The 27,800-nt window shown below is 37.5% G+C and overlaps 1 protein-coding gene and 1 pseudogene across 1 annotated transcript in view; both read right to left on the bottom strand.

Annotated features, from left to right (window-relative positions):
* LOC135749104 (uncharacterized) overlaps positions 1-20,635 on the bottom strand; it is a 29,582-nt pseudogene extending 8,947 nt beyond the window's left edge.
* A 2,520-nt stretch (positions 20,636-23,155) lies between these two features.
* Positions 23,156-27,800, bottom strand: part of LOC135749074 (uncharacterized) — a 32,802-nt gene continuing 28,157 nt past the window's right edge. The window contains 1 exon segment of the mRNA XM_073812286.1: positions 23,156-25,372. Coding sequence (XP_073668387.1) covers positions 23,634-25,372 — 1,739 coding nt within the window. The 3' untranslated portion in view covers positions 23,156-23,633.

The following is a 27,800-nucleotide window of genomic DNA, read 5'->3' as shown; positions in this document are numbered from 1 at the left end:
CACTGTTTCAAGATGGCGGCTCTTTTTGACGCATTCGGTCCAATGAACTGCAGTAGTCAAGGCGACAACTAGTGTACATATCTATGAAGCTGTACAAACCTCTCTCTTCAGTCCTTCATCTCCTCTTAACCTCAGCTTTGTCTCCAGTAACGCCACCTCTTTCTTCAGCTGAGAGATTTCTGTGATGAAATCCTCAATATCCAACATGGAAAGATCAGTTCCTACTGATTTACAGCACATCACAACCATCTTATCTGTCTATACAAGAGAGTGAAATAAAGACTCTGTTTACATTCAATAACACACTCAATAGAGAAAAACACTGAGAATATGCAAACGCATCACACACGTGTTCTCTCGTTCGTTTCTTTGTAGGGTTTAAAGACCTGCAGAGCGCCTCCTAATGTACTGGAGAGAAGACACTTCTTCTTAGGATTTAATGGCGGTTTGGCAAAACGGTGCATTCCCGCCACCTACTGACAAGGAGTGTAAAGTGCAAAGCGGAAGTTTTTAGAACTATTAATATTGTATATATTATATAAATATATATTACTCGTTCACTGAAATCTCCTTGAGGAGCATGCCTTCAAAGAGTGACAAAAGTATTTGCCAATGGCGATCAAGTATGAACTGTGGCGAGCATATGATTGGCTCAACAAACCGAATGACTGATACAACCTAATAAATGAGAGGGAGTCACGTACAGAAAGCGCGTTCAATAGTTTTACAATTTGAGCTTTATTAAAGCCTAATGAGTTTTTATAAAAAGTCTATTTCTTTGTAAGACACACATCTTCACCATCATGGTGTATTTATGTAAGATAAAGAAATGGTCACTAAACGAATCAGTGAACGAATCTAAACAAATCATTTTGGTGAACGAACTGAAAATGAACGAGTCACTTAGATTAATCAAAATTTTCACCATTATTATGTTGCTAATGTAATCTTAATCATGATAAAATAGCTCATTATCAGGTAAAATAAATATGATATGGCCATCTTAACCAGTTATTTCAAAGTGTGGAAAACAGACCAAGAATGACTCTGGGGGAAGATTAATGATAACAAACGTATTTAACCCTCATAAGACCCTATTTTCCGGTATACGTTATAGTCCCTTGGGGGTAAAAATGACCCCAGAGGTTAAAAGAGTGATTACAAAAAATATATGCATTTTTAATTATACAAATGATATATAATTTTTTTCATTTATTTCCCATCTATACATTAATGCTGTGTTTTGGGAGATATGAAGTACTTTTAAACCAGTCTACCACTCAATTCCTCAACTACACCATTAGCTTGCCTGAAAAATATAACATTTTTAAGAAAAATTCAAATAAATTATGATCTAAATTTGATTTAAATTGTTTTTAAATATTGATCTAGATGTTATGTGTTGAATTCAGCCATTTGGTGTTTAGAAAAAAAAGTTTTATGGTTACAGTTTAGGAAATAAATCACTTTGACCACCAGAGACCCATAGAGACCCATTCATTTCACTGAATGTGGCCAACTGCTCAACATCAGTACTTTATTGATACATTCTGTGAATCTTTGTTCATATAAACATTAGAAAGGACATTAAAAATAAATATTATTTCAAATCGTAGAATTTGTAGTTTTTGATGTATATTGAAATGTCTGTTTTTACAAAATGCCACGGAAAACTGACTGAATGTAAGAGTGTCCATGTGTGTGGTTGTGTGTGACTTTGTCCTTATATGTGTGTGTGTAAGTTTTACTGTGTCTTTTTGTGTGAGTCTGTGTTTGTGTGTGTATGTGCATACATGTGTGTGCGCACGCCTGTGTTAGTATTTTACATCTTTGTTTTGCATCTGTGGCTGTTTTTTGCCAAATTCTATTAGAAATGCTCTCTGTGGCAGTCATACCTTTGTGTGTTTGTGTGTGTGATTGAGCAGGTATTTTCTATGTAACATTTGTGCTCTAGTACCAGGCCTACTTTTCTGTGTTGAAATTTTATGATTTATTCTGGATGCATTTTTTTTGACAAATAAAAATATTTTTTTTTTGCATTTCCCATTCATTTCAATTGGGGTCATTTTTACCCCCAAAGGGACAAATTAAGTGATTTTTTACGCCTCTTTAGAATGACCGAATCAAGCCCAGTTTTTTATATGAATCTTGACAGATTATCTGTCAAAGTCACAAAATCGTATTCCACTGAGATAAAGAGAACCATGTTTTTAAACTAAAGAAAAGTGGCTTGGGGTAGAATTGACCCCAAGGGTCTTATTAGGGTTAATACAAAAAAAAAAAGACAACTGTAAGAATATTACAAAATTAAACAACTTTAATCCAGTACAGCTTTATGAAGTCCTGAGATGGAGATCTATGGTGAGAATTATGATACATTAACATGTTCACATTAACTCTGTCATTTCAAATTTTATATTACAGTATTGACTTCCAGTCCCAGTGGAAAGAGACTGTGCATATATTTCTACCCAATATGCATCAACGTCAGGTAATAAACAGGTTGAATATTCGTACAAAGCTTATTGTTTTGAGAGAGTGCAGTGTGATCTGATTGGCCAGCTATCCAGTGTGTTGGGATTGACCGAATACCTTATTTACATAAACGTGATGCTCCTTGACCCAGAAAACCCAGAAGACGGGATCAACTTTACCAGCAGGACTATAAAGATCGGAAAGGTAAGGAAACATAAAACCATGTCTGCATTTTTCATCGTAGAGGCGATAAACATCACACTCTACTCTACACTCTCATGGACTTTTAAGGAACTCAACGTAGTAAACGTCTTCTCACACTGAGAGCATTTCTAAGGTTTTTCACCTGTATGAGTTTTCTGGTGTTTCAATAAATGTTCACGCCGATTAAAACTCTTCCCACAAATACTGCAGTGATGAGGTTTCTCTCCAGTGTGAATTCTTTCATGGATTTTTAAGGAGCTTGATTGAGTAAACGTCTTGTCACACTGAGAGCATTTGTAAGGTTTTTCACCTGTATGAGTTCTCTGGTGTATCACTAAATGTTCACGCAGATTAAAACTCTTCCCACAAACACTGCAGTGATGCAGTTTCTCCCCAGTGTGAATTCTCTCGTGGATTTTTAAGGAGCTTGATTGAGTAAACGTCTTGTCACACTGAGAGCATTTGTAAGGTTTTTCACCTGTATGAGTTCTCTGGTGTTTCACTAAATCTACATGTTGATTGAAACCCTTCCCACAAACACTGCAGACGTAAGGTTTCTCTCCTGTGTGAACTCTCTCATGGACTATCACATTAGATTTAAACCTAAAACATTTATCACAGTATGAACATGTATAGGGTTTCTCTTGAGAGTGTGTTTTTTGGTGTGACTTTAAAGAGAATGACTGCGTAAAGGTTTTTCCACATTGACCGCACTGATACGGTCTCTCATTGGTGTGTAAACGCACATGATTCTTTAGCTTGTATTGCTGGTTAAATCTCTTCTCACAGTAAGGACACTCATACGGTTTCTCTTCTGTGTGAAGTCTCATGTGGCCTTTCAGCTGAAATAAGAAATCAAAATCCTTCCCACATTGCTCACAGTTAAACGGCTTCTTCTTCGTCTCTCTTTGCTCTTCTGAATGAAGTTTCTTCTCTCGAGTTTGTGCTGTCAGTCGCTCTTCTGATGTTGAGGACGTTATTTCTCCATCACAACACGATTCACTCTTCATGTCTTAAAAGAAACACAATACATTTAAATTCTCTTTTCACTTTTATTTACACAAAGAAGGATGAATTGAGATTCTGTATCTTTTTCTATATTCACACAAAAGGGTGTAAGGTTAATTTCCTGAATAAAGATAGCTCCTCCCCAAAGAACACAGCACGGGTGCACAGTGAGTGCTCGGGAAAACAACTCTGCCATTGGGCCAATATGGATGGTTATATACAAGGGCTTTTCACACTGTGCCCAAAGGGATATTTTAATAATGTCATTAATGACTCACCCTCATGTTGTTCCAAACTAGTAAGACCTCCGTTCTTCTTCAGAACACAATTTAAGATGTTTTATATTTAGTCCGAGAGCTTGTTGAACCTTCATTGAAAATCTATGCTCAGTATACTATCCATGTCCAGAAAGGTAATAAAAACTTCATCAAAGTGGTCCATGTGACATCAGTGGGTCAGTTAGAATGTTTTGAAGCATCGAAAATACATTTTGGTTCAAAAAAAAAAAAAAATACGACTTTATTCAGTGTTGTCTTCTCTTCCTTTCAAAAGTAAATCCAAACGGCTCCAGGATGATAAACAAAGGTCATCTGAGGGTAATCTGTGCGGTGTTGTTGTAGAAATATCCATATTTAAAACTTTATAAACGAAAATAACTTTCGGTAGCGCCGCCATCTTAGTCGCGTGCGCATTCAAGATCAGAGCTTTACGCAGCTGACGGAGGTTACTCTGCTGCTGCTCTGTGCCCCCGCCCTCCGAATTTGTGATATATCACTAAGAAAAGTGGGTACACTACGCTAATACTCTCTCCTGATTACAGAGGAGTCTAAGATGGCGGCGCTACTGGAAGGTTGTTATTTTCGTTTATAAAGTTTTAAATATGGATATTTCTACAACAACACCGCCCAGATTACCCTCAGAAGAGTCATCCTGGAGCTGTTGGGATTTATTTTGTGAAGGATGGATGCACATCTTTGGACTTGAAGGACGTGGACCCCGTAACTTCACATTTGATTAACTGAAAGATCTAAAAGATTTTCTAAAATATCTGAAAATGTGTTTGTCTGAAAACGATGGACATATGCAACTCGGACAGCTTGGGGGTGAGTAAATCATGGGTTTAATATCATTTTTGGCCAAACTATCCCTTTAAGCTATGGTGCTCACCCAAGTGATTGGATGATGTGCGAGATGTCTTCTTAATATTAGACCCCCTTTGACCTGTGTTAGTTCTTGAAGTCCTACTTTTGCTCCCGTACTATAATTAAGATGATAAACCTTTAGGTTATATTATCAGTGTATAACTTGGACTGAGATCACCTCTATAATAATCAAGCCTTTAGGGCTTTTGACTGCAATTTTTTACAGGTGACATCATATGTGTGTGTATGTGTGTATTTATATATAATGTTTAACATTTGACAGGTTAGGTGTGCATTTTACAAAAAATTATCAACATATGTGACACATTTCTTTTACATTTCTCATCCAATTAGAATAGCGGCAGAGTGGTATAAACATAATCACACACACACATATGATGAAACAAAATCTTATATTCTGCAAACAATTAGTCACGATTACTTGTTTGGTCTTTTGGTAGTGAGTTTGTGACCTAAATCCCCTTTTAGAAATCAGGTACTCCAATGACTCCAAAAATACAACAATAAAAGAGGACACATACCTGAGAGAATAAACTCCTGACCATCATTATGATTGTCTTCATATTCATCTGCTGTGGGTTCTGTTTTTATCTTCATCATCAGGTTCCCACAGTCCTCCAGTTTAACTGAACACATCTTCATTGTGGTCTGCAGGATCTGTTGATGTTCTCCAGCGTTACAGACAGAATCCAGAGACTCTGTGGAGGTTTGATCCTCCTGTAAGCTCTGTTTACTGTCACACACTGTAGTGTCCTGAGTGTCTGTGGGCTTTGACTCAGTATAACCGAGTAAAGTGAGACTGAGCTCTGAGTCCTGTGTGTGTCTGGATTTCTCTTCAGAGAGTTTAGAGTCCAGCAGTGGCTGTGGTGTGCGGCTCTGATCTCTGCTCATCCACACTGAATCCAGACGTCCATCAGTCAAATACACTGAAGATTCACAACAATCCACATCCTAACAACACACAGAGTAAGATTATAATGATTTGATGTTGTCTGATTCAGGTAAATGATGTTTAAGCTGTACAAACCTCTCTCTTCAGTCCTTCATCTCCTCTTAACCTCAACTTTGTCTCCAGTAACGCCACCTCTTTCTTCAGCTGAGAGATTTCTGTGATGAAATCCTCAATATCCAGCATAGACAGATCAGTTCCTACTGATTTACAGCACATCTCATTCATCTCATCTTTCATCATCAACATCTCAACACTGAAATACACAGAGAGAGATTAAACTCTGTTAACATTCAATAAAACACTTAAGATAGAAAAACACTGAGGATATACAAACACATCACACGCACGCTCATTCTTTCTTTATTGGGTTTATCAGCGGATTAAAGAGCTGCAGCGCCTCTGTCAGTACCCGATGCGTGCCGCCTGCCCGATCTGTATTGCGCATGCGCATAATTGCGTAGTAGAAAACGTCACCATTTCATTGTGCGATTGGTACCACGCATGTGTGAAACACTTTACGGCTAAGCATAACAACTGGCAGCGTATTTTTGTAGGCTACACTTTTGTGTAGTTAATAAAGACTCTTTTTAAACATATTTAAATGAAGACTTATTGGCAATTATCCAAAACCGCGTCCCAGCTAATACACAGCGGCTCATGGTTCATAATCGTTTAATCACTCTAACCTAAATGTCTTTCAACACAATAATAAACAATATACAATAGCAACTGCAAATTTATTAGTTTCAGTAAACAGAATAAATATACAAATCCATTTACATTTATCAGATGCATTTAACCAACGTGACTTACGAATAGAAACATTCAGTTTACACTTTTTTTCTGTCTCCATGCAAAAGTTTTCTATAATTTTTTACCATAATTTGCAGTAAAACCACGGTAAATATAAAATCAACCATGGTTTATTAATACATAAAAAAATAATCATGCTCTTAAACCAACATATAGTAGTGCATTTTAGTAACCACAAATTTACCTTGATTTAAAATAATATGGTTACCACAGTTTCATTCCAGCATTTCAATATTGTTACTGTAGTAGAACCATGGTAACAAAACCTTGAAATAAGATCTGCAGTTTGCCCATAGTAAAACCAATGCATGTTTCAAGGTTACAAAAAATCCCTTAATCAGTCCGAGTAACAGTGACTCACTGAGGAGAATATTCTGGAAACAAAACAATATTAATATCACAATAGCTCTAAGATAATACAAGTCATGTGTTTAAAGTCATGTTCAGTTAAAAGACAATTATTATTATTATAGGGTAAGTTGGCAGAATTTCAACCCACTTTGTGTTGTTACAATGTCTGTAATTTGTAAATGAACCATTTGGATGATGCAAAACATCATTTTGGCAAAGTACTGTGGATAAAAAAAAGGGAATAAATCAGCACAATTAACTCAAGAATAAAGAGGAAACATTTTCTGTTCAAATGTTAGCATCTATTGTATTTGTAACAATATAAAGTGGGTTAAAAATCTGCAAACTTGCGCTTTGGGGCAGTAATTACAATATTATGGGCTCTATCTTACACCCGGCGCAATGCAGCGCAATGCGCGACGCAAGTGTCTTTTGCTAGTTTCCACCCTGCGCAATGATCATTTTCACGTTAAGCGCCACGTTGTTTAAATAGCAAATGCATTTGCGCCCCCTTTTGCGCCCATAGGCGTTCTGGTCTGAAAACGAGGTGTGTTCAGGCGCATTGTTGGCGCGTTGCTATTTTGAGGCAACTTAAATAGACTACGCCATTGACCAACAAAAACCTGGTCTAAAGTCTAAAGTCAATGGCGCAATAGTGTTTTTTGTTATTTAAAGAGCGCATTAGTAATATACACCTATAAACGGGACATACGGGACGACAACGCGGGTTTGCTTATCACATACATGAATGGCAGCAGCACAAAAACGCTTTTAAATATGAAAGATTAAAGGATTGAATGTAAAAGATTATTATTGAATCTCTTGGACATAAATGAGGACTAATTATGAGATGTTAGACGGCGCAAAGAGCTGCTTCACCTGTTGCCTGGGAAGTAAATAAATGCTTGGCTTTAAACAAATGCATCTGTTTTTAAATGTTTTTTTTTTTTTTTTTTTAATGCTACCTCACGGATTTATTGTATATGATGACTCTGTGGATATGGTGAGATGAGAAACATTTTTAAGTAATGCTTACGCTGTCAAAGTGCTGAAATGTGCAGAGAGCCGTTTTTAAATTCTTTATCTCCTGTTTGTTACAAATAAAGTATTTTTAGAGTACAAACCTTTTCTTACATACTTGTAAATTATTTTTTGATGATTGGATAGCCATACATTTCAAACAATTAAAAGCCTGCTTTTTACTTCCATGACTTAAAGAAAACGGGTTTTAAAGGTTTTAATAAAAAATAACAATTTCAATGCACGTGAAAACAAAACAATTATTTAACATTAATCCTAAACTGGGGATCTTCTTCGTCCATTTGGTTTTTCGGTTTACAAAGTCGATCATCTAAATAGATATTAGACATAGTGCCAGCGCAACTTGCTTTTAAAGGGGATGAGAGCTGAGACTCTCATTGGTTTATTGCACATGACGCCCAAAATACTCCCATTACTCATTAAAAAAGAAGGACCAACCCTTTTCGACCATGCGCTCAGCGCACAAACCATTTTTCCCGTCGTTAAATTAGCAAAAGTGGATTCAGACAAGCCCATTTAGACGTTGCGCTGTGCGCTTTAGACAATGCGCTTAGATCGTTAAAATAGAGCCCAAAATTTGGCAATTTTGTATGTCCATCTATAGTTGCCATCATCTAAAGTCTTTGTGAGTGTTGCTTCATCTATTGTTGCCATCGTCTTAAGTCTCTGTGAGTGTTGGCATCATCTGAAGTCTTCACAAATGAAGCTGGATCCAAAAAGGAGCTTCCGTAACCTCTAGTAATTTTAGGATGCGTATCCTGATGGGAAAAAAACAGGAAAGCAAAATTAGAAGGATTAGGATTGCTGCGGTTCATATTATTTCAAGCAAAAGTTTATGTGCACTTCTTATCATTTCATCACTGGAGAACAAGGTCATAAGATGTGTATGCGAATGCTGGGCTTAGAAGAGGTGTTTTTCTTGATTAAGACTGGTAGAGTTTAACTGTTTATGTAAAGTGCAACTATGGTCTGATTCACTTTTTTGCATTTCCTGGTGTGTAAGTGTGTATTAGTAAGTGTTAACGATATGCGAAAGGTACAAACCCCAAAGTAAAAGATGACACAAGTTATCGTCTCCAATGTAAATCTCTTTTCTTGGACAACAACAAACACACAGATTGTAGGCAACAGTTTACTTCCTGGGATTGGTGATGTAGACAAGACTGACAATATCATAATTCCTCCCACTTTGGCCTGTAAGTTTACTCCCGTTAGCATTGCATTGTGAGCGAATCTTTTAAACATGGTAAGGAGCGTCACAATGTACAGATTAGCTGGTCAATTAGGGACACAAAGCTTTTTAAATCACTGAGTTCTGTACAAAATCAATGCGTTTGAGGAAGGAGGGAAATCTAAACCTACAAAAATGTACGGTATGTGGAAAATAATGTTTTTTTTTACCAGAAACCACGCAAACACATTATATTATACCATATACACAAGATAACATTGTTTTCAGCAATGAAATGGGTGCATTTTAAATAAATAAAACCACAACCATAAACCTTTGAATAGCAATGTATTAGTTTGAGGTTCTACTTACTAGTCATAGGATTCATAGCACCTTAGACATGTTTTCTGACAGGTCTGCTTCAACTATGCTGCATGGCCATCAGCATGGACAAATCTACAAACACAACATTTAATTTGTCACAAAGCAAACAATAGTATGCAGTGCGAGATTCATTAAATGGAAACAACCAAGAGCAGATGTAAAACACTGAAAAGAAAATAATAGTATACAAAAGATGATTGTCTGAAAAAGAGATGATTGATTAATTTATTGATTTACTGGTCTGTTTGTCTGTCTGTCCAATGTTATCTCAACTAACTTACCATCTACAACGAAGTGGTTGGCCACCCGCATGACTCTCTTCCAGTCAACCGCGACATCGACATCCCACTTAGTAGGTACTGCCGAAGGGCAGCATGAAATAAATACTGGTCCATGTTGGTCCTTTATACAAATTACTAAAAAAAAAAGATATCTTGACTCACCATATGCTGCTACAATGTTAACACATAGCTATAATGATGAAAGACTAAATCAAATTAAATCAACTTTATTTACATTGTACATTTTTAATGTGACATGCACAGACAATGAAAGGGATTAAAACAAAGATGACATGACGAAACAATAAAAATAAATTAGATAAACATAAAAAGATAGAGATTAAAACACAACCCTACTGGAAAATCCAGCTAAAACCAGCATAAGCTTTAAGGTGGCAGTAGCTGGTTTAAGCTGGTCCTCCCAGCCTGGCAAAGCTGGTGGGTCAGCTGTCTAACAGCCTGACCAGCTTAAACCAGCAAAAACAGCTACCAGCTTATGCTGGTTTTAGCTGGATTTTCAGTAGGGAAACCAAAAACTTGAAATTATGAAATGTAGTGGAGTAAAAATATAGTAAAACACTGATTAAAAAAAGGAATACTTTTATGTAGAAAGTAAAATACTTAAGTAGTGTCCACCTCTGGTATCAACAAGGATTGTGGTTTACATGTCACATGAATATAGTCAGGGCCAATACACCATCAAATAAATGTAAGTTTAAACACTCAAAGTTTTCAGGTAACGTTAACCGGACACACTGCATTTCATTGTAAGCCTAACCAGCCACCTAGGCTAGCTAACTACATGCTGATATGAAATACTGTATATTATGTCTTAGTGACCTTCTTGTTTATGCATAAAGAAGCCTGTATATCTGCATTAAAAACTTTTAAACGAACATTTCCGTCACTTACCTTAGCCTCCATATGTTCGCCAGTGTTGTTATATGACGCATTTCTTCACTATTTTTAAACTCCGGTTGTCGCGCATGCGTAGAACAGATCAGGTAGGGTCGTAAACTGTCGTAAAACACGTAGAGCTTCTGCGCATGCGCATAATTATGCGCAAGCTCAAAACAGTTCGGGCAGGCGGCACGGATCGGGTACTGACAGCCTCCTAATGTACTGGAGAGAGAAGACGCTCAACACTTCTTCTTCTTTTAGGATTTAATGGCGGTTGGTAAACAAACTTGAAGGTGCTTCCCGCCCATAGACAGTGTTCCCGCCAACTACTGACAAGGAGTGTGGGGTACAAATAGGACCCTCTCCTAACTCGGTGCCTGCAGCAACAGACCCCCGCCCAGAGACCCGCATTCTCAGACCCCTCGTTTTTCGAGACACCGCCCCCTGCTGTTTGGAAGATCGCATAACACCCTTATCCAAGTGGCATTGAAAATAATAGGATGCAAATCCCGTTTTATTTAAAGTTATCCAAATAAATATTTGCGATCCCTGCTTAATGCATGTGCCAAAAAACTCTGTTACTTTTCATGGAAAGTAATGCTTACGTTACTTTTAGTTACTTTTGCGTTACTTTTTCTTGGCTAAAGCTTGATCTCTTTCAGGCCTTGAAGGTGTTTTTATGACTGAAAAGTTTTGCATTCAGAAATTTCATATTTCATCACAAAAATGTTAAGCTCTGGCCTGCCATCTCAATTTCTGACTCAAACTGTTTCCACACAGGTGCAGAGAGTGCATACGTTTAGTTTAATTCAGTACATATTTTTTAATCAAATTAATTAAACTAAAAAAGTAACTTGAGTACATTTAAAAAGTAATGCGTTACTTTACTCGTTACTTCAGAAAAGTAATATTATTACGTAATGCAAGTTACTTGTAATGCGTTACCCCCAACACTGATAACAAATACCATTTTTTGCAAATGCAAATAACAAGCATCCCTAGAGTGATAAGAAGGGTGTTAGGTTTATTCAAATTACCTTAAGAATAATTAAGAGAATGCAGGTTTAAATCACTAGCGAGGGAAGGAACCAGAGAGATTTCTCATCAAGAAATACTCAAGCTGTCTCTCTCCGATTCTTTGTCTGCAAGCTCTTTTTATTAGATGGGTTGACACCCAAAAAAAAGATAAGTGCAAGACAACATACGTCATGAATGTAACACACACACACACCTAAAAACATCTTTAAACTAGACTATAGGTAAAAGCTGTGTTCTAAATAGATAAACAAAACTTTCCATCACCCTGAACTTTAAGGGGTAAAGGTGTCAAAACCACAAAGTACAGCTTGTGCTCTTCTCCTATCTATGTGGCTAAAAGAAAGAATGCAACACATAGTTTGTTTTCTATTACAGAGAAAATTAAAAAGAAACACATCTATAAATGATAATAAAATCATTTTCCCCAACAAAGGGCCACGGAGGAACACCTGCTCAGCTTCCTGCCAGGATAATGCCTGCATTTCACATAGGCCATGAATGATGGCCTGTCCATATAAATTAATACATCAATTAATTAATATAAAAACATTGCATGTATGAAAACAATAGAAACAATCCAATTGACAAACGTGTTTGGGCCTACTTCAGGACAAAGAAAACTACAAATAAACTCCACTTCATTCTTGAAGTTCAGTTGAGTTTTAGATTTATAAAGCAGAGCTTTGAGGTATTGAAAAAGAATAGCACACTGCTGCTCACTGCTCAAAAAAGGCCAAATGACACATTCTAGCTCACATAATTATACCATAGGCTGGTTAATAAATAGTGTAGGCATAGTAAATTTGATTATTAGTCAATTGTATGAGTTGTAAATAGCTGGCAACAAATTTATATCACAGTTAAATTGATATTGATTCATTTTAATACTTACTTTTTTAAGAACTCATTTAAGTAGTCTACATAAATTATATAAAGTAAAATAATTACTCCTGCATTAATTAAATAAATGTATAGTTTTAGGAGAAAAGGTCCGGTAATTAAAAAAAGGTCAAACTGTAAATCTGATTAAATAATTAATGATGACATTCTTTGATATTAACACACTTTGGGGTGGTTTCCCGAACAGAGATTAGTTTAAGACAGGACTACTAGTCACTACCCTGCTGAAAAGAACAGCATCAAAACCAGCATGGGAATTATACTGGTCTATGCTGGTTTAGCTGGTGGTCACCAGCATAGCAGCACCAAAACACAAAATATGCTGGTCTTGCTGGTATGACCAGCATGGGATGCTGGTTTGGTGCTGGTTTAGCTGGTGCTAATGCTGGTGCTGATGCTGGTTTAGCTGGTGTTCACTAGCAAACCAGCACCAAAACATAACATATGCTGGTCTTGCTGTTTTTTTAGCAGGGTAGGCCTTAGTTTAATTAGAAAATATAACTAGTTTGATCAAACATGCCTTATTAAAAGCATTAGTCTACTTGTATACATTTTGAGGCCAAGCAATAGCCACTGATGTATTTTAATACATGTCAGTGCAAGTTGTTTTCAGTTTGGGCAGCTCTTATATTTATTTTAGTTAATCCCTGTCCGAAAAACCGCCCCTTAATGTATTTAATTGGTCTACTTTAATGTCAACTAATTGTAATCGAATTTTTACAATGGCTTGTCTACAAAAAGTCTAAGGTTAAAAGCTAACGTATTTAAACATTTTCGGGGAAAAAAGGCGAAAAACATACATTATCTGCTCAAATTTTGTTACAATCTATCTTTACAAATATTAAATTTACTATTGTATCGATGGGCTAAAGTAGTTTGATTAAAAAACAATTCGAAAGAGTATGATTCGCTTAATGAAACTGACGATACTCACGTTTCTTGTCAAGCTGTCTCGAAAAACGAGGGCTCTGAGAATACGGGTCTCTGGGCGGGGGTCTGTAGCTTCATAATATTGCTCCTAACAGTTTGATAGATCATTTATTTACAAATTTCTTGTCTTAGTGTTTATATATCAAATTTTTACATACATTTAATTTGTTGACTTGATAAAACAGAAAAGTAATGGGGAAAACATGTTTAATCACTGTAGTGCTTAAATGATCTCTTACAGGGTACAAAAACACTTCTCAGATTATTCTGAAAATTAGAGGGGTGTGGGGGGGGCTCCAAATATCTAGAACCGGACCTGGCAACAATACTACAATGTGAATGAACCTTACAGCCTCTATCTTTGCGTGTACATTAGGGCGGTGTTATGCAAATTTCAGTATGACGTCCAACTGTAGGGGTGTGTTTGAACAAGCCGCTTATGAAGGCGTTGGTGAGGCTTCACTTTTAAAAAGAAGATCTTTTTGGGATTAAAACTTTAACTTTGCAAGTTTATAGATCTTCTTTATGCACAGAAATCTTTTAACATTCTAAAAACAAAGGAAAACCTGAAATCGGGTCATACGACTCCTTTAAAACTCTTCTCACAAACACTGCACAGGTAAAGTTTCGCTCTCGTGTGAACTCTTTAATAAACTATGAAATGAGATTGATCAGAGAAGATGAAGAATGAAGTCTCTCATGGTTTTTAAAGGAACCCAACCAAGCAAACGTCTTGTCACATTGAGAGCATTTGTAAGGTTTTTCACCTGTATGAGTTCTCTGGTGTCTCATTAAACATTGACGCCGATTAAAACTCTTCCCACAAATACTGCAGTGATGAGGTTTCTTCGCTCCAGTGTGAACTCTCTGATGAACACTGAAATTAGATGGATCAAAGAAGCTTTTTCCACAGTAAGAGCAGACGTAAGGTTTAACTCCAGTGTGAAGTCTATCGTGTACTTTTAAGGATCTTGATGTAGTAAACGTCTTCTCACATTGAGAGCATTTGTAAGGTTTTTCACCTGTATGAGTTCTCTGGTGTCTCACTAAACTTTGACGCCGATTAAAACTCTTCCCACAAACACTGCAGTGATGAGGTTTCTTCGCTCCAGTGTGAACTCTCTGATGAACACTCAAAGAACCTGGATTAGAGAAGCTCTTACCACACTGAGAGCAGGCATAAGGTTTTTCTCCAGAATGAATTCTCTCGTGGACTTTTAAGGATCTTGATGTAGTAAATGTCTTGTCACACTGAGAGCATTTGTAAGGTTTTTTACCTGTATGAGTTCTCTGGTGTCTCACTAAATTTTTATGCTGATTAAAACTCTTCCCACAAACACTGCAGTGGTGAGGTTTCTCTCCTGTGTGAATCCTCTCGTGGATTTTTGAGGAACTTGAACGAGTAAACGTCTTGTCACACTGAGAGCATTTGAAAGGTTTTTCACCTGTATGAGTTCTCTGGTGTGTCACTAAATGTTCACGTTGTTTAAAACTCTTCCCACAAACACTGCAGTGATAAGGTCTCTCTCCAGTGTGAATTCTCTCATGGATTTTTAAGTAACCTGACTGAGTAAACGTCTTGTCACACTGAGAACATTTGTAAGGTTTTTCACCTGTATGAGTTCTCTGGTGTTTCACTAAATTTTTATGCTGATTAAAACTCTTCCCACAAACACTGCAGACATAACGTTTCTCTCCTGTGTGAACTCTCTCATGTGTTTTTTCGTGTGACTTTAAAGTGCATGACTGTGTGAAGGTTTTTCCACATTGACTGCACTGATACGGTCTCTCACTGGTGTGTAAACGCACATGTTTCTTCATATTGGATTGGTAGTTGAATGTCTTGTCACAGTGAGGACACTCGTACGGTTTCTCTTTGTGAATTCTCTTATGCAAACTAAGACTTTTTTTGCTGCCGTAGTAATTGTCACAATCATTGCAGTGGAAAGGTTTTTCACCACTGTGTCCCTTCATGTGGCTTTTCAGCTGAAATAAGAAATCAAAATCCTTCCCACATTGTTCACAGTTAAACGGCTTCTTCTTCGTCTCTCTTTGCTCTTCTGAATGAAGTTTCTTCTCTTGAGTTTGTGCTGTCAGTCGCTCTTCTGGTGTTGAGGACGTTATTTCTCCATCACAACATGATTCACTCTTCACGTCTGAAAGAAACAGATACAATTAAATTCTCTTTTCACTTTTATTTACACAAAGAAAGATGAATTGAGATTCTGAATCTTTTTCTATATTCACACAAAAGGGTGTAAGGTTAATTTCCTGAATAAAGATAGCTCCTCCCCAAAGAACACAGCACGGGTGCACAGTGAGTGCTCGGGAAAACAACTCTCTATGATTCACAGTGGACTTCCAACAGAGACCACATTTGTTTTTTAAAGATCACACCTCCAGGCAGTCATACATACGGCTACTTATTCTCTCAGAGCAAACTGTATATGAAATGCTACATTCTACATACACAAACAACCTGCATTTCATCATGTTTGGTATCAATACCTTACTGCAAGTGGTACAACAGTCACATTCATATGACAACAAGAATTCAATGTTAAAAGTGTAACAATACATTAAGCAAACTTCACTCAATGTTGATTGACACCTCCCATCTTAGAAATAAACCAATCACCCACTGAATACAAATTAAGTACAGCCCCGAGTTTACAACAACCAATCAGCACCAAATTCCTATATGCTTTGTTCTATCTGGATATTTAAGGAAAGTTTGTCTTTGGCACAGCATCATGTATTTCATTTTACTTTGAGGAATCTGCAAATTCTTGACATTGTGTGTGCATGTGTGTGTGTGCGTGTGTGTGTGTGCGTGCGTGCGCGTGTGTGCGTCGAAAGGATTATTAGGAACACCATACTAATGCTGTGTTTAACCTCTTTTCACCTTCAGAACTGCCTTAATCCTAGGTGGCATTGATTCAACAAGGTCCTGAAAGAATTCTTTAGAAATGTTGGCCCATATTGATGGAATAGCATCTTGCAGTTGATGGAGATTTGTGGGATGCACATCAAGGGCACGAAGCTCCCGTTCCACTACATCTCAAAGATGCTCTATTGGGTTGAGAAGATCTGGTGACTGTGGGGGCCATTTTAGTACAGTGAACTTAATGTCATGTTCAAGAAACCAATTTGAAATGATTTGAGCTTTGTGACATAAGAAGTAGACATCAGAGGATGGGTACATGGTGGTCATAAAGGGACATGGCCAGAAACAATCGGTTTCAGAATTGGTGATGACGTGAGTCAAATGTGACGGTTCGTCACATAACCGTCTGGGGGGGGGTTTGCTTGTTTAAATGCTTGTGGATTGACGCGAAAGTGTCATTTTACCATAAAATCATGAATGTGATGCCAAGTGTGTTTTAAACAGTAATGACTTTGAGAAATTTAACAGAAAGCAATTAAATATTTAAAAAACACACTATTGCCAGAAAACTGCGCTGTCACTCTCTGCCCAGCATAAATGAATCCTCTATCTATCATTATCTTAATAATCTTCAGAGAAACAGATTTGTGCCATGGGCTTTTAATGTCTATAATTCTGTCTATATCTGTCATTACACGGACCAGAACAGCACGAAAACATTGGATTAAAAAGCGTCTTGAAGAGGTTTTGCTCATAAATGCATGTAAAATAAAGTAATGTGAACTTGAGATTGTTATACTGTTATTAAACTGCGCCATTTGTGCTGCAAACGCAGCCGGTGTAAAAGCACAATGGCCACGCGCGGCAAACGCTCTCCACATACGCGCTTGCTCAGTGCTCATGCTTGCTATGTGAAACCAGCATTTGAATAAACTAAACACTGATTAGCTACTTGCTCTACGTTCATTTACAATTATCAGCAAGACAACTAGCAGTGAATGTGCTTTCAGGAGAGTTAGTAGATTAACATGGGAGGATTTGAACTTGAAAAGCGGGGCGGAGCCTTTCCGCGTGTTTATTTGATTCTATAAATTAAATAGAAGGAAGAGATGATTTGAAAGGTGAGACTTTGTTTAATATGTTTAATCTCAAAAGTAACCAAAAAGTGCCCTGGTCTCTCCTGTATGTCAGCGCGTTGTCAGTGTCTGCTCCGCTCTGTATTTTTCATTGCGTGACGTGATAACATGGTGGGGCGTGTAACAGACTGTTGACAATTGTTTTTAATTAGTATTTAAACATTCTTTATGATATTTTTTTATATATTTTAATAACACGATTTTGTCGGTTATAGAGTTCTAATGACGGTGTTCAACTATAACCGTCGGTCTCACGGTTATATAATTACCGTCACACCCCTACTCAACAGAAATCGAGACTCATCAAACCAGGCAACACTTTTCTAGTCTTCAACTGTCCAAATTTGGTGAGCTCGTGCAAATTGTAGCTTCTTCTTCCTATTTGTAGTGGAGATGATTTGTACCCGGTGGGGTCTTCTACTGTTGTAGCCCATCCGCCTCAAGGTTGTGCCTGTTGTGGCTTCACAAATGCTTTGCTGCATACCTCGGTTTGTAACGAGTGGTTATTTCAGTCAAAGTTGCTCTTGTGCTAATGATGATACACATAAATGACAATACGTATAGTAAAGTTGAAACAAACCTTTAAACTAGATGTGACTAAATTACCGTCTACAACACAGTAAGCGCGCATCAGAATCTAAACTGCGGCTGATAAATCCTCATCAATAACTTTGTATATTTCTATTGTGCTTGTGAGGTTGCTCTTAGATACACCTAACGTTACATACCACAGTTATAGGATTAAAAAGCTTTGTTGAGTGTTTGACCTTTCAAACTCAAATTGCCACACAAATTACAACACAGTAAGCAGGCATCAGAATCTAAATTGTGGCTGGTAAGTCCTTCTTTATCACTTACTTTGTGTATTTCTACTGTGGACCAGATGTTACAACAGGACATATCAAGCGATCTCTTCTAACAAAGCAATAGTGAAACGCAGTACCTTAAATAAAGTTAAATGTTTCACTTATCACCGCGTCAAAATAAAAGTATCTCAGAAAAATATATTTAAAAGTAATTTTGGTTATATTTGGCAATCTTTAAAGACATATTTACGGATTGTTGAGACACAAGTGTGTCATGCGGAGCTGTGGGCGGGGCTACAAAAGTGGTCATTGTATTTGGATTCGGGGAGGTGCTTCAATTCTACTTTGACGTCATATTTCTCCCAAATACTGTCGTAATACTTACTGGCTTGGTGCCAAAAAAGTTAAAATTGAGTATTTGATTCACCGCTCCTTTAAATCACCTCTCTTTCCCATTCTGGCATTAAGTTTGGAGTTCAGGAGATTGTCTTGACCAGGACCACACCCCTAAATGCATTGAAGCAACTGCCATGTGATTGGTTGATTAGATCAGTGTTTCCCAATCCTGGTCCTCGAGGCCCCCCTCCCAGAAAGTTTTAGATGTCTCCTTATTTAACACACCTGATGTAACTCATCAGCTTGTTAGGGAGACATGTTTACCATTTTTGAAGTAGGCTGATTAGTTGAATCAGGTGTTTTAAATAAGGAGACATCTGAAACATTAGCCGTTTCTCAATACCAAGTACGGACTTGTGTCCTTCCTAGTTTGGACTTGCAAGTTCAGACTCAGAAGAACGAACTTCTGACGCGAAATGCATTCTGGGAAACTTCGCTGTCATAAGTCCACACAAGTCTCCTCTGATGCATCCTCGATAAAATGGGCAGATCAAAAACACATCCGGGGATTCTACGTGAACTTGGGCTTGATGCGAACTTTGAATGTGAACAGTACTTGGGCCGCGACTGATGATGTTTCACAAGTCCACAAGAACGCAAGTACAGACAAGAACGCATATTGAGAAACGGCTAATCTGTCAGGGGGGCCTCGAGGACCAGGATTGGGAAACACTGGAATAGATAATTGCATTAATAGGAAATTGAACAGGTGTTCCTAATAATCCTTTAGGTGAGTGTATACACACACACACACACACACACACACACACGTATGTGTGTGTGTGTGTGTGTGTGTGTGTGTGTGTGTGTGTGTGGTAGTATAATGTAACATTTGACAGGTTATGTCTTAACATCATATATGTATGTATGTACGTACGTGTATGTGTGTGAAACAAAAACTTATATTCTGCAAACAATTAGTCGTGATAAATTGTTTGGTCTTTTGGTTAGCAAGTTTGTGACTTAAAACCCACTTTCAGAAATCAGGTACTCCAATGACAGTTAAAAAATACAACAATAATTGAGGAGACATACCTGAGATAATAAACTCCTGACCATCACTATGTTTATCTTTATATTCATCTGCTGTGGGTTCTGTTTTTATCTCCACCATCAGGTTCCCACAGTCCTCCAGTTTAACTGAACACATCTTCATTGTGGTCTGCAGGATCTGTTGATGTTCTCCAGCGTTACAGACAAAATCCAGAGACTCTGTGGAGGTTTGATCCTCCTGTAAGCTCTGTTTACTGTCACACACTGTAGTGTCCTGAGTGTCTGTGGGCTTTGACTCAGTATAATCGAGTAAAGTGAGACTGAGCTCTGAGTTCTGTGTGTGTCTGGATTTCTCTTCAGAGAGTTTAGAGTCCAGCAGTGGCTGTGGTGTGCGGCTCTGATCTCTGCTCATCCACACTGAATCCAGACGTCCATCAGTCAAATACACTGAAGATTCACAACAATCCACATCCTAACAACACACAGAGTAAGATTATAATGATTTGATGTTGTCAAACAGGTAAATGATGTTTAAGCTGTACAAACCTCTCTCTTCAGTCCTTCATCTCCTCTTAACCTCAACTTTGTCTCCAGTAACGCCACCTCTTTCTTCAGCTGAGAGATTTCTGTGATGAAATCCTCAATATCCAGCATAGACAGATCAGTTCCTACTGATTTACAGCACATCTCATCTCTCATCATCAACATCTCAACACAAGACCGTGTTTACAATCAATAAAACACTCAAGAGAGGAAAAAACCGAAGATACACAAACACATCACACACGAGCTCTTTCTTTCTTTCTTTCTTTATTGGGTTTATCGCCGGACTAAAGAGCTGCAGCGCCTCCTAATGTACTGGAGAGAGAAGACGCTCAACACTTCTTCTTCTTTTAGGATTAAATGGCGGTTGGTAAACAAACTTAAAGGTGCTTCCCGCCAACTACTGACAGGAGTGTGAGGTACAGACAGTTTGATAGATCATTTTTTTACAAATTTATTTTCTTAGTGTTTATATCTATTGTGTGTGTGTTTATAAAATGTATTTATTTATATACATATATAATAAATAGTTGCTTAAATAAATGCTTGTTCGACAGTACATGTTTAATAAAAGAAAAATAGAAAACAAAGGAGTTATTTAAAAACCTCTTTGTTGGGGAACTACTTTCTTCCGCCACGGATTTGAAGGCCGAATGACAGGTAACCCTTTCGGCTGTTTTGAATCTCATAACAACTCAATAGATGGAATAGCCGTTGTAGCAGCCGATCCTGTTCCCCTTGGAATTTGTGTTCCCCCTTCCAGTCGAGCGTTTCTGCCGACAGCGCAGGCGCAGGTACCTAATAATATCTGCATGGTTTTTATTTATTTAAAATTTTTAGGATGGTATAGAATATTTACAGAGTTTGTACAACCTAATACAGCTTATAACAATTAAAACTATAAAATAAATATTCTGAAAAAAAAAGCTGGGTGTACAAAATGGGGAACAAACATTCCTAGGGGAACAGGATCGGCTGCTACACCGTTTCTTAATATTACCGTTTCCTGATCACAAAGTGCATTTTTAAAGAGCACCTATAGACCCTTTTACAGCTCACGTGATCAAATAGCCTGCGCGCGCATTTGGGCAACGGAAGTAGTGTTATTCCCCATTGGTTCTAACGTGGTAGCAACTCAAAACGTTTATTAAAACGGTTTCCCAGCATCAAATTGTCTGGTTGTTGCGTTTGGTTGCTCAAATATAATAAACTAATATACGTATATATGTATCTGGCAACTTTATTTTTGGCCATCTGCTAACGTCTTCTATCCACTCCACTATAGTACACGGATCTGGTAGCTGTGTTGAAAATGTTGATTAAGTCAACTTTTTTAAAATAACTTACTGTTTGTGTTGCTTCACTGCTGATTCTTACGATACTTCCGTTGCCTAAATGCGCGCACATACGCTGCCACGTCATCATTGTGTACAAACAGTAAAAGGGTCTATTTTGTTAATAAATTAGTACCTTATTGTAATATGTTGGTCTCCCATAGTACATATATGAGATTAAAACATCAACTAATGCATTATTATTGTTATAAATAGCCTACATACCTCAAAAATTTTGCAAAGAAATTTAAAAGGTAATTATAACGTACAACATTACTGTGCAAACTATATGGAAACACCAAATGTAGCACATAGAAAATATTTATTGAAATGATAATAAAACTATAGTACAGTGCTATAGTAAACTTTATTATGAAAGACTGCTTACTTTATTAGGTTTTAAGGAGAAGGCAACTGGTTCCAGGGCCTCTTACCTGCGTGAGTCGTCACTTCCATTCCCTTCACCAATCCCAGGAAGTAAACTGTTGCCTACAATCCGAGTGTTTTTTGTAGTCCTAGAACGTTGGAGACATTTTCTTTGGGGTATCTACTTTTTGAATATCATTAACATGTGAAGAGTTTTGTTGCAAAATCTTGTTCAGAAATCTTGTTTTTTGGTTGTGCATTCCAGTTAATTTCAATTCAACTGCAGCTGGTTTGTTTTGATTTAAACCTTCATAACTTAAAAATACAGCTAAGTAGCACCATAAAACAAAATAATAACATGATAACATAATTATAAACAAAAATGTTAAAAAATGGATTTATCTCGTTTTGCAATGAAACACTTCATGTACTATACACACCTACACACAAAAGGATGTTTAAAAACATGAATCTTAAAATAGGTGCTCATTAAGATTAATTCAGTCGAGAATATACATGTATAATTTTCAAATCTGCAGTCGATTAGTATAGTGTCTATTTGAACATTTGCTTAGAAAGATTCGGACGTGAGGCCCAGACGCACCAGCGGACATCAGTCTTCCCCGCAGACCAATGATCTGGGCTACATCCCTGCTAACCCCTCATTCAGACAGCCAGCGACGTTATCGCTGTGTGTCACTTGTCTCTTTCAATGAGGCGTTTCTAAATCTGCTTGTCATAAACAAATGAGTACCATCCACGCCAGTAACTGACGAGAGAAGGATGACGTGAACTCCACTGCTTTGTTCTCATTGGTAGGCGCTCCCGAAAGTCGCTCGACATTTGCAAAAAGTTTAACTTTTCTTAACTTTCTCGCGTCGCTGGACACACCCATATGATTGCCAACGGTCACTTTCGCTCGTGTCGCCGGAAGTCGCCAGGTTTCCATTGAAATGAATGAGATTGCGTCGCTGTGCTACTGCTTGTTGTTGGCTGTCTGAATGGGGCGTAAGGATTCCCTCTTATGCATCTGTGTTTGATGGTCAAAAATAAGATCAAACCAGCATTTTTACATACATTTGTTAACTTGATAAAACAGAAAAGTAGTGGGGAAAACATGTTTAATCACTGTAGTGCTTAAATGATTTCTTACAGGGTACAAAAACACTTCTCAGATTATTCTAAAAATTAGAGGGGTGTGGGGGGCCTCCAAATATCTAGAACCGGACCTGGCAACAATACTACAGTGCGAATGAAGCTTACAGCCTCTATCTTTGCGTATACATAAGGGCGGTGTTATGCAAATTTCAGTATGACGTCCAACTGCAGGGGTGTGTTTGAATGAGCTGTTTACAAAGGTGTTGGTGAGGCTTCACTTTTAAAAAGAAGATCTTTTTGGGTTTAAAACTTTACCAACTTTATAGATCTTCTTTATGGACAGAAATCTTTTAACATTCTAAAACAAAGGAAAACCTGAAATCGGGTCATACGACTCCTTTAAAACTCTTCCCACAAACACTGCACAGGTAAAGTTTCTCTCCGGTGTGAACTCTTTAATAAACTATGAAATGAGATTGATCAGAGAAGCTGAAGAATGACGTCTCTTGTGGATTTTTAAGGAACTCAACCAAGCAAACGTCTTGTCACACTGAGAGCATTTGTAAGGTTTTTCACCTGTATGAGTTCTCTGGTGTCTCAATAAATTTTGACGCGGATTAAAACTCTTCCCACAAACATTACAGTGATGAAATTTCTTCTCTCCAGTGTGAACTCTCTGATGAACTCTGAAATGAGATGGATCATAGAAGCTTTTTCCACAGTGAGAACAGACGTAAGGTTTTTCTCCAGAATGAATTCTCTCGTGGACTTTTAAAGATCTTGATGTAGTAAACGTCTTCTCACACTGAGAGCATTTGAAAGGTTTTTCACCTGTATGAGTTCTCTGGTGTCTCAATAAATATACATGATGATTAAAACTCTTCCCACAAACACTGCAGTGATGAAGTTTCTCTTCAATGTGAAGTCTCTGATGAAAACTCAAAGAACCTGGATTAGAGAAGCTCTTACCACACTGAGAGCAGGCATAAGGTTTTTCTCCAGAATGAATTCTCTCGTGGACTTTTAAGGAACTTGATGTAGTAAATGTCTTGTCACACTGAGAGCATTTGTAAGGTTTTTCATCTGTATGAGTTCTCTGGTGTCGCAATAAACTATTATTTTCATTAAAACTCTTTCCACAAACACTGCAGTGATGAGGGTTCTCTTCAATGTGAAGTCTCTGATGAAAACTCAAAGAACCTGGATTAGAGAAGCTCTTACCACACTGAGAGCAGACGTAAGGTTTCTCTCCAGTGTGAACTCGCTGATGAACTCTGAAATGAGATGGATTAGAGAAGCTTTTTCCACAGACAGAGCAGACGTAAGGTTTCTCTCCAGAATGAATTCTCTCGTGGATTTTTAAGGAACTTGATTGAGTAAACGTCTTCTCACACTGAGAGCATTTGTAAGGTTTTTCACCTGTATGAGTTCTCTGGTGTAACACTAAATGTTCACGTTGATTAAAACTCTTCCCACAAACACTGCAGATGTAAGGTTTCTCTCCAGAATGAATTCTCTCGTGGATTTTTAAGGAGCTTGATTGAGTAAACGTCTTCGCACACTGAGAGCATTTGTAAGGTTTTTCACCTGTATGAGTTCTCTGGTGTCTCACAAAATTTTTATGCTGATTAAAACTCTTCCCACAAGCACTGCAGACGTAACTTTTCTCTCTTGTGTGAACTCTCTCATGGATTATCAGATGAGATTTATCAGTGAAATGTTCATCACAGTATGAACATGGATAGAGTTTCTCTTGAGAGTGTGTTTTTTCGTGTGACTTCAAAGAGGATGACTGTTTGAAGGTTTTTCCACATTGACTGCACTGATACGGTTTCTCATTGGTGTGTGAACGCACATGTTTATTCAGATTGGATTGGTAGTTGAATGTCTTGTCACAGTGAGGACACTCGTACGGTTTCTCTTTGTGAATTCTCTTATGCAAACTAAGACTTTTTTTGCTGCCGTAGTAATTGCCACAATCATTGCAGTAGAAAGGTTTTTCACCACTGTGTCCCTTCATGTGGCTTTTCAGCTGAAATAAGAAATCAAAATCCTTCCCACATTGTTCACAGTTAAACGGCTTCTTCTTCGTCTCTCTTTGCTCTTCTGAATGAAGTTTCTTCTCTTGAGTTTGTGCTGTCAGTCGCTCTTCTGATGTTGAGGACGTTATTTCTCCATCACAACATGATTCACTCCTCACGTCTGAAAGAAACACAATACAATTAAATTTTCTTTTCACTTTTATTTACACAAAGAAAGATGAATTGAGATTCCAGGGTTTATACAGAAATCCTTAAGTTAAATTTACTACTTTTTACTACCTTTTTTACTACCTTCAGAATATTTTTTAAAACCATCACGACACTGAATTGCAAGTGTTAATCAGCGACCTTTCTATTATTTACACAGATTTTGACATATATAACATACAAAAAAAGAATTAAAGTGAAAAAATTCTTCTGACTGAAATATTTTTCAGGCCAAGTCATATTCCTTTACCTAACACTTTATGTAGGCGAGACCAATAGCATTTTAAGGGGAGATTTTTTTTGCCATAAATTCCACATTGAAGTCTCATGTGGCATATAGGTAGCTGTAGTTTGCAGGGCATTTCAGATTAAGGCGAAACAGCTAAATAACTCACTATATAAAAAGAAAACATGAATATCACCACCTTTAATGATTGTTTTATTAATTATTTATTAATTGTAAATGTATTTATTTTAGCATTTACTAATAATTTTTTAATCAAAGTTGAAACTGTTAACATTAGTGAATGCACCATGAACCACCGTCAATTACTGTAATGACATAAACAAGAATTAATTAATGCTTATATACTCTATATTTTTCATTGTTTGTTTGTTATATAATGCATTTACTAATGTGAACAAATACAACTTTTTAATATCATATTATTCAGTAAACATAAACAAATAATCCAGGGTCTGTTCTGTTCACACAACAGTTTACAGTCACAGCTCTAATACAGTAACGTTATGTATGAATATAAACCCTGAACGAGAATTCGCACAGGATGTCTGTAACCATAGGGACAGTTGTTAATTGAATGACTGTACATTTCTCAACAAAATATTATGTTACAATAGAGGCAGCGCTGATGTGCTAGTTTATGCGCAATGTTTCTGCTGTTTACTTTCTCCTAAGACCTAAATGGTTGTGTTTATATGAGGATATTTGCAAAGACGGGATTTTTGAGGCATATGTGTTATTTAAGGCCAATAAAGCGGCAAAAATACGTACAACACATGCTCAATGAGAATCGAATGCGCGGCTTGCATGCTCTTCTGACACAGAAACTGCGGACGCACTGTTGTTTGTGTTTGAATGGCTTAAAATCACTTGTTTTTAAACTGAGGTGCTTAAATATATGTAAAAATGTTACGTTTTTGTGACCACACGCAAATGCAACTGCAAGAACCGACAGGTGGATGACATCAAAGTCCCGCGAGAGCATTTCGGAAGCAGTCTCCTCTTATGATTCCTCGTCAATCGCTCTCACAGGATTTGGATGTCATCTGCCTCTTGGTTCTTGTGGATCCACATGAAGTTTACCCACGAGTTACAAACCCGTTGTACCAGCCACTGGCTATATCAGCATAGCATGTAAAAGCGTGCCGCGGATGATCAGTAACGTGAGAAATCATTTACCCCCAAAATACAGGACCCCTTACGTTAGTCATACTGTGCAAAGACACGCAATTACCTGTTTGGTTTTCTTATCCCACGAACTGAAAGGCTTGCCAATCTTCATTATTTCGCTAAGCCAAGTCAATCGTCTTTTACACCTTTATCGATCTTCAAAACATCGGAGCCTTCCTGCATTATAAATTTGACCATGCTAGCTGAAATAAAGTTTTACCTCAGCTTAACGTGATGCAGTCAGAAAACCCGGAGTGGATCCGGTCCGTAGTGATTACAGAACGCTTACAGCGGAGAGAGGAACGTGATTTGGCTCCACTTCAGGCTTTGATCACATCCCAGAGATGAAAGATCTTTGATTATTTGCCCAGATATGCAGGTGATTTGAACTAATTTACAGGCATCATAACATTACAAAAGGCAATCGAAAATTTACTACCTCGTCAGATGACGCTTACTACTTTTTACTACTTTTTACTGGCCTTAATTTGGCATAATTTAATTTACTACCTTTTACTACTTTTTACAACCCCGCGGAAACCCTGGATTCTGAATCTTTTTCTATATTCACACAAAAGGGGTGTGAGGATAATTTCCTGAATAAAGATAGCTCCTCCCCAAAGAACACAGCACGGGTGCACAGTGAGTGCTCGGGAAAACAACTCTCTATGATTCACAGTGGACTTCCAACAGAGACCACATTTGTTTTTTAAAGATCACACCTCCAGGCAGTCATACATTCGTCTCCTTATTCTCTCAGAGCAAACTGTATATGAAATGCTACATTCTAAATACACAAACAACCTGCATTCCATCATGTTTGGTATCAATACCGTAGTGCAAGTGGTACAACAGTCACATTCATATGACAACAAGAATTCAATGTTAAAAGTGTAACAATACATTAAGCAAACTTCACTCAATGTTGATTGACACCTCCCATCTTAAAAATAAACCAATCACCCAC

Source organism: Paramisgurnus dabryanus, chromosome 17, assembly GCF_030506205.2.
Source record: "Paramisgurnus dabryanus chromosome 17, PD_genome_1.1, whole genome shotgun sequence".
NCBI lineage: Eukaryota > Metazoa > Chordata > Actinopteri > Cypriniformes > Cobitidae > Paramisgurnus > Paramisgurnus dabryanus.
Note: the sequence above shows the minus strand (reverse complement) of the source record. Positions and strands in the feature narration are given on the sequence as shown.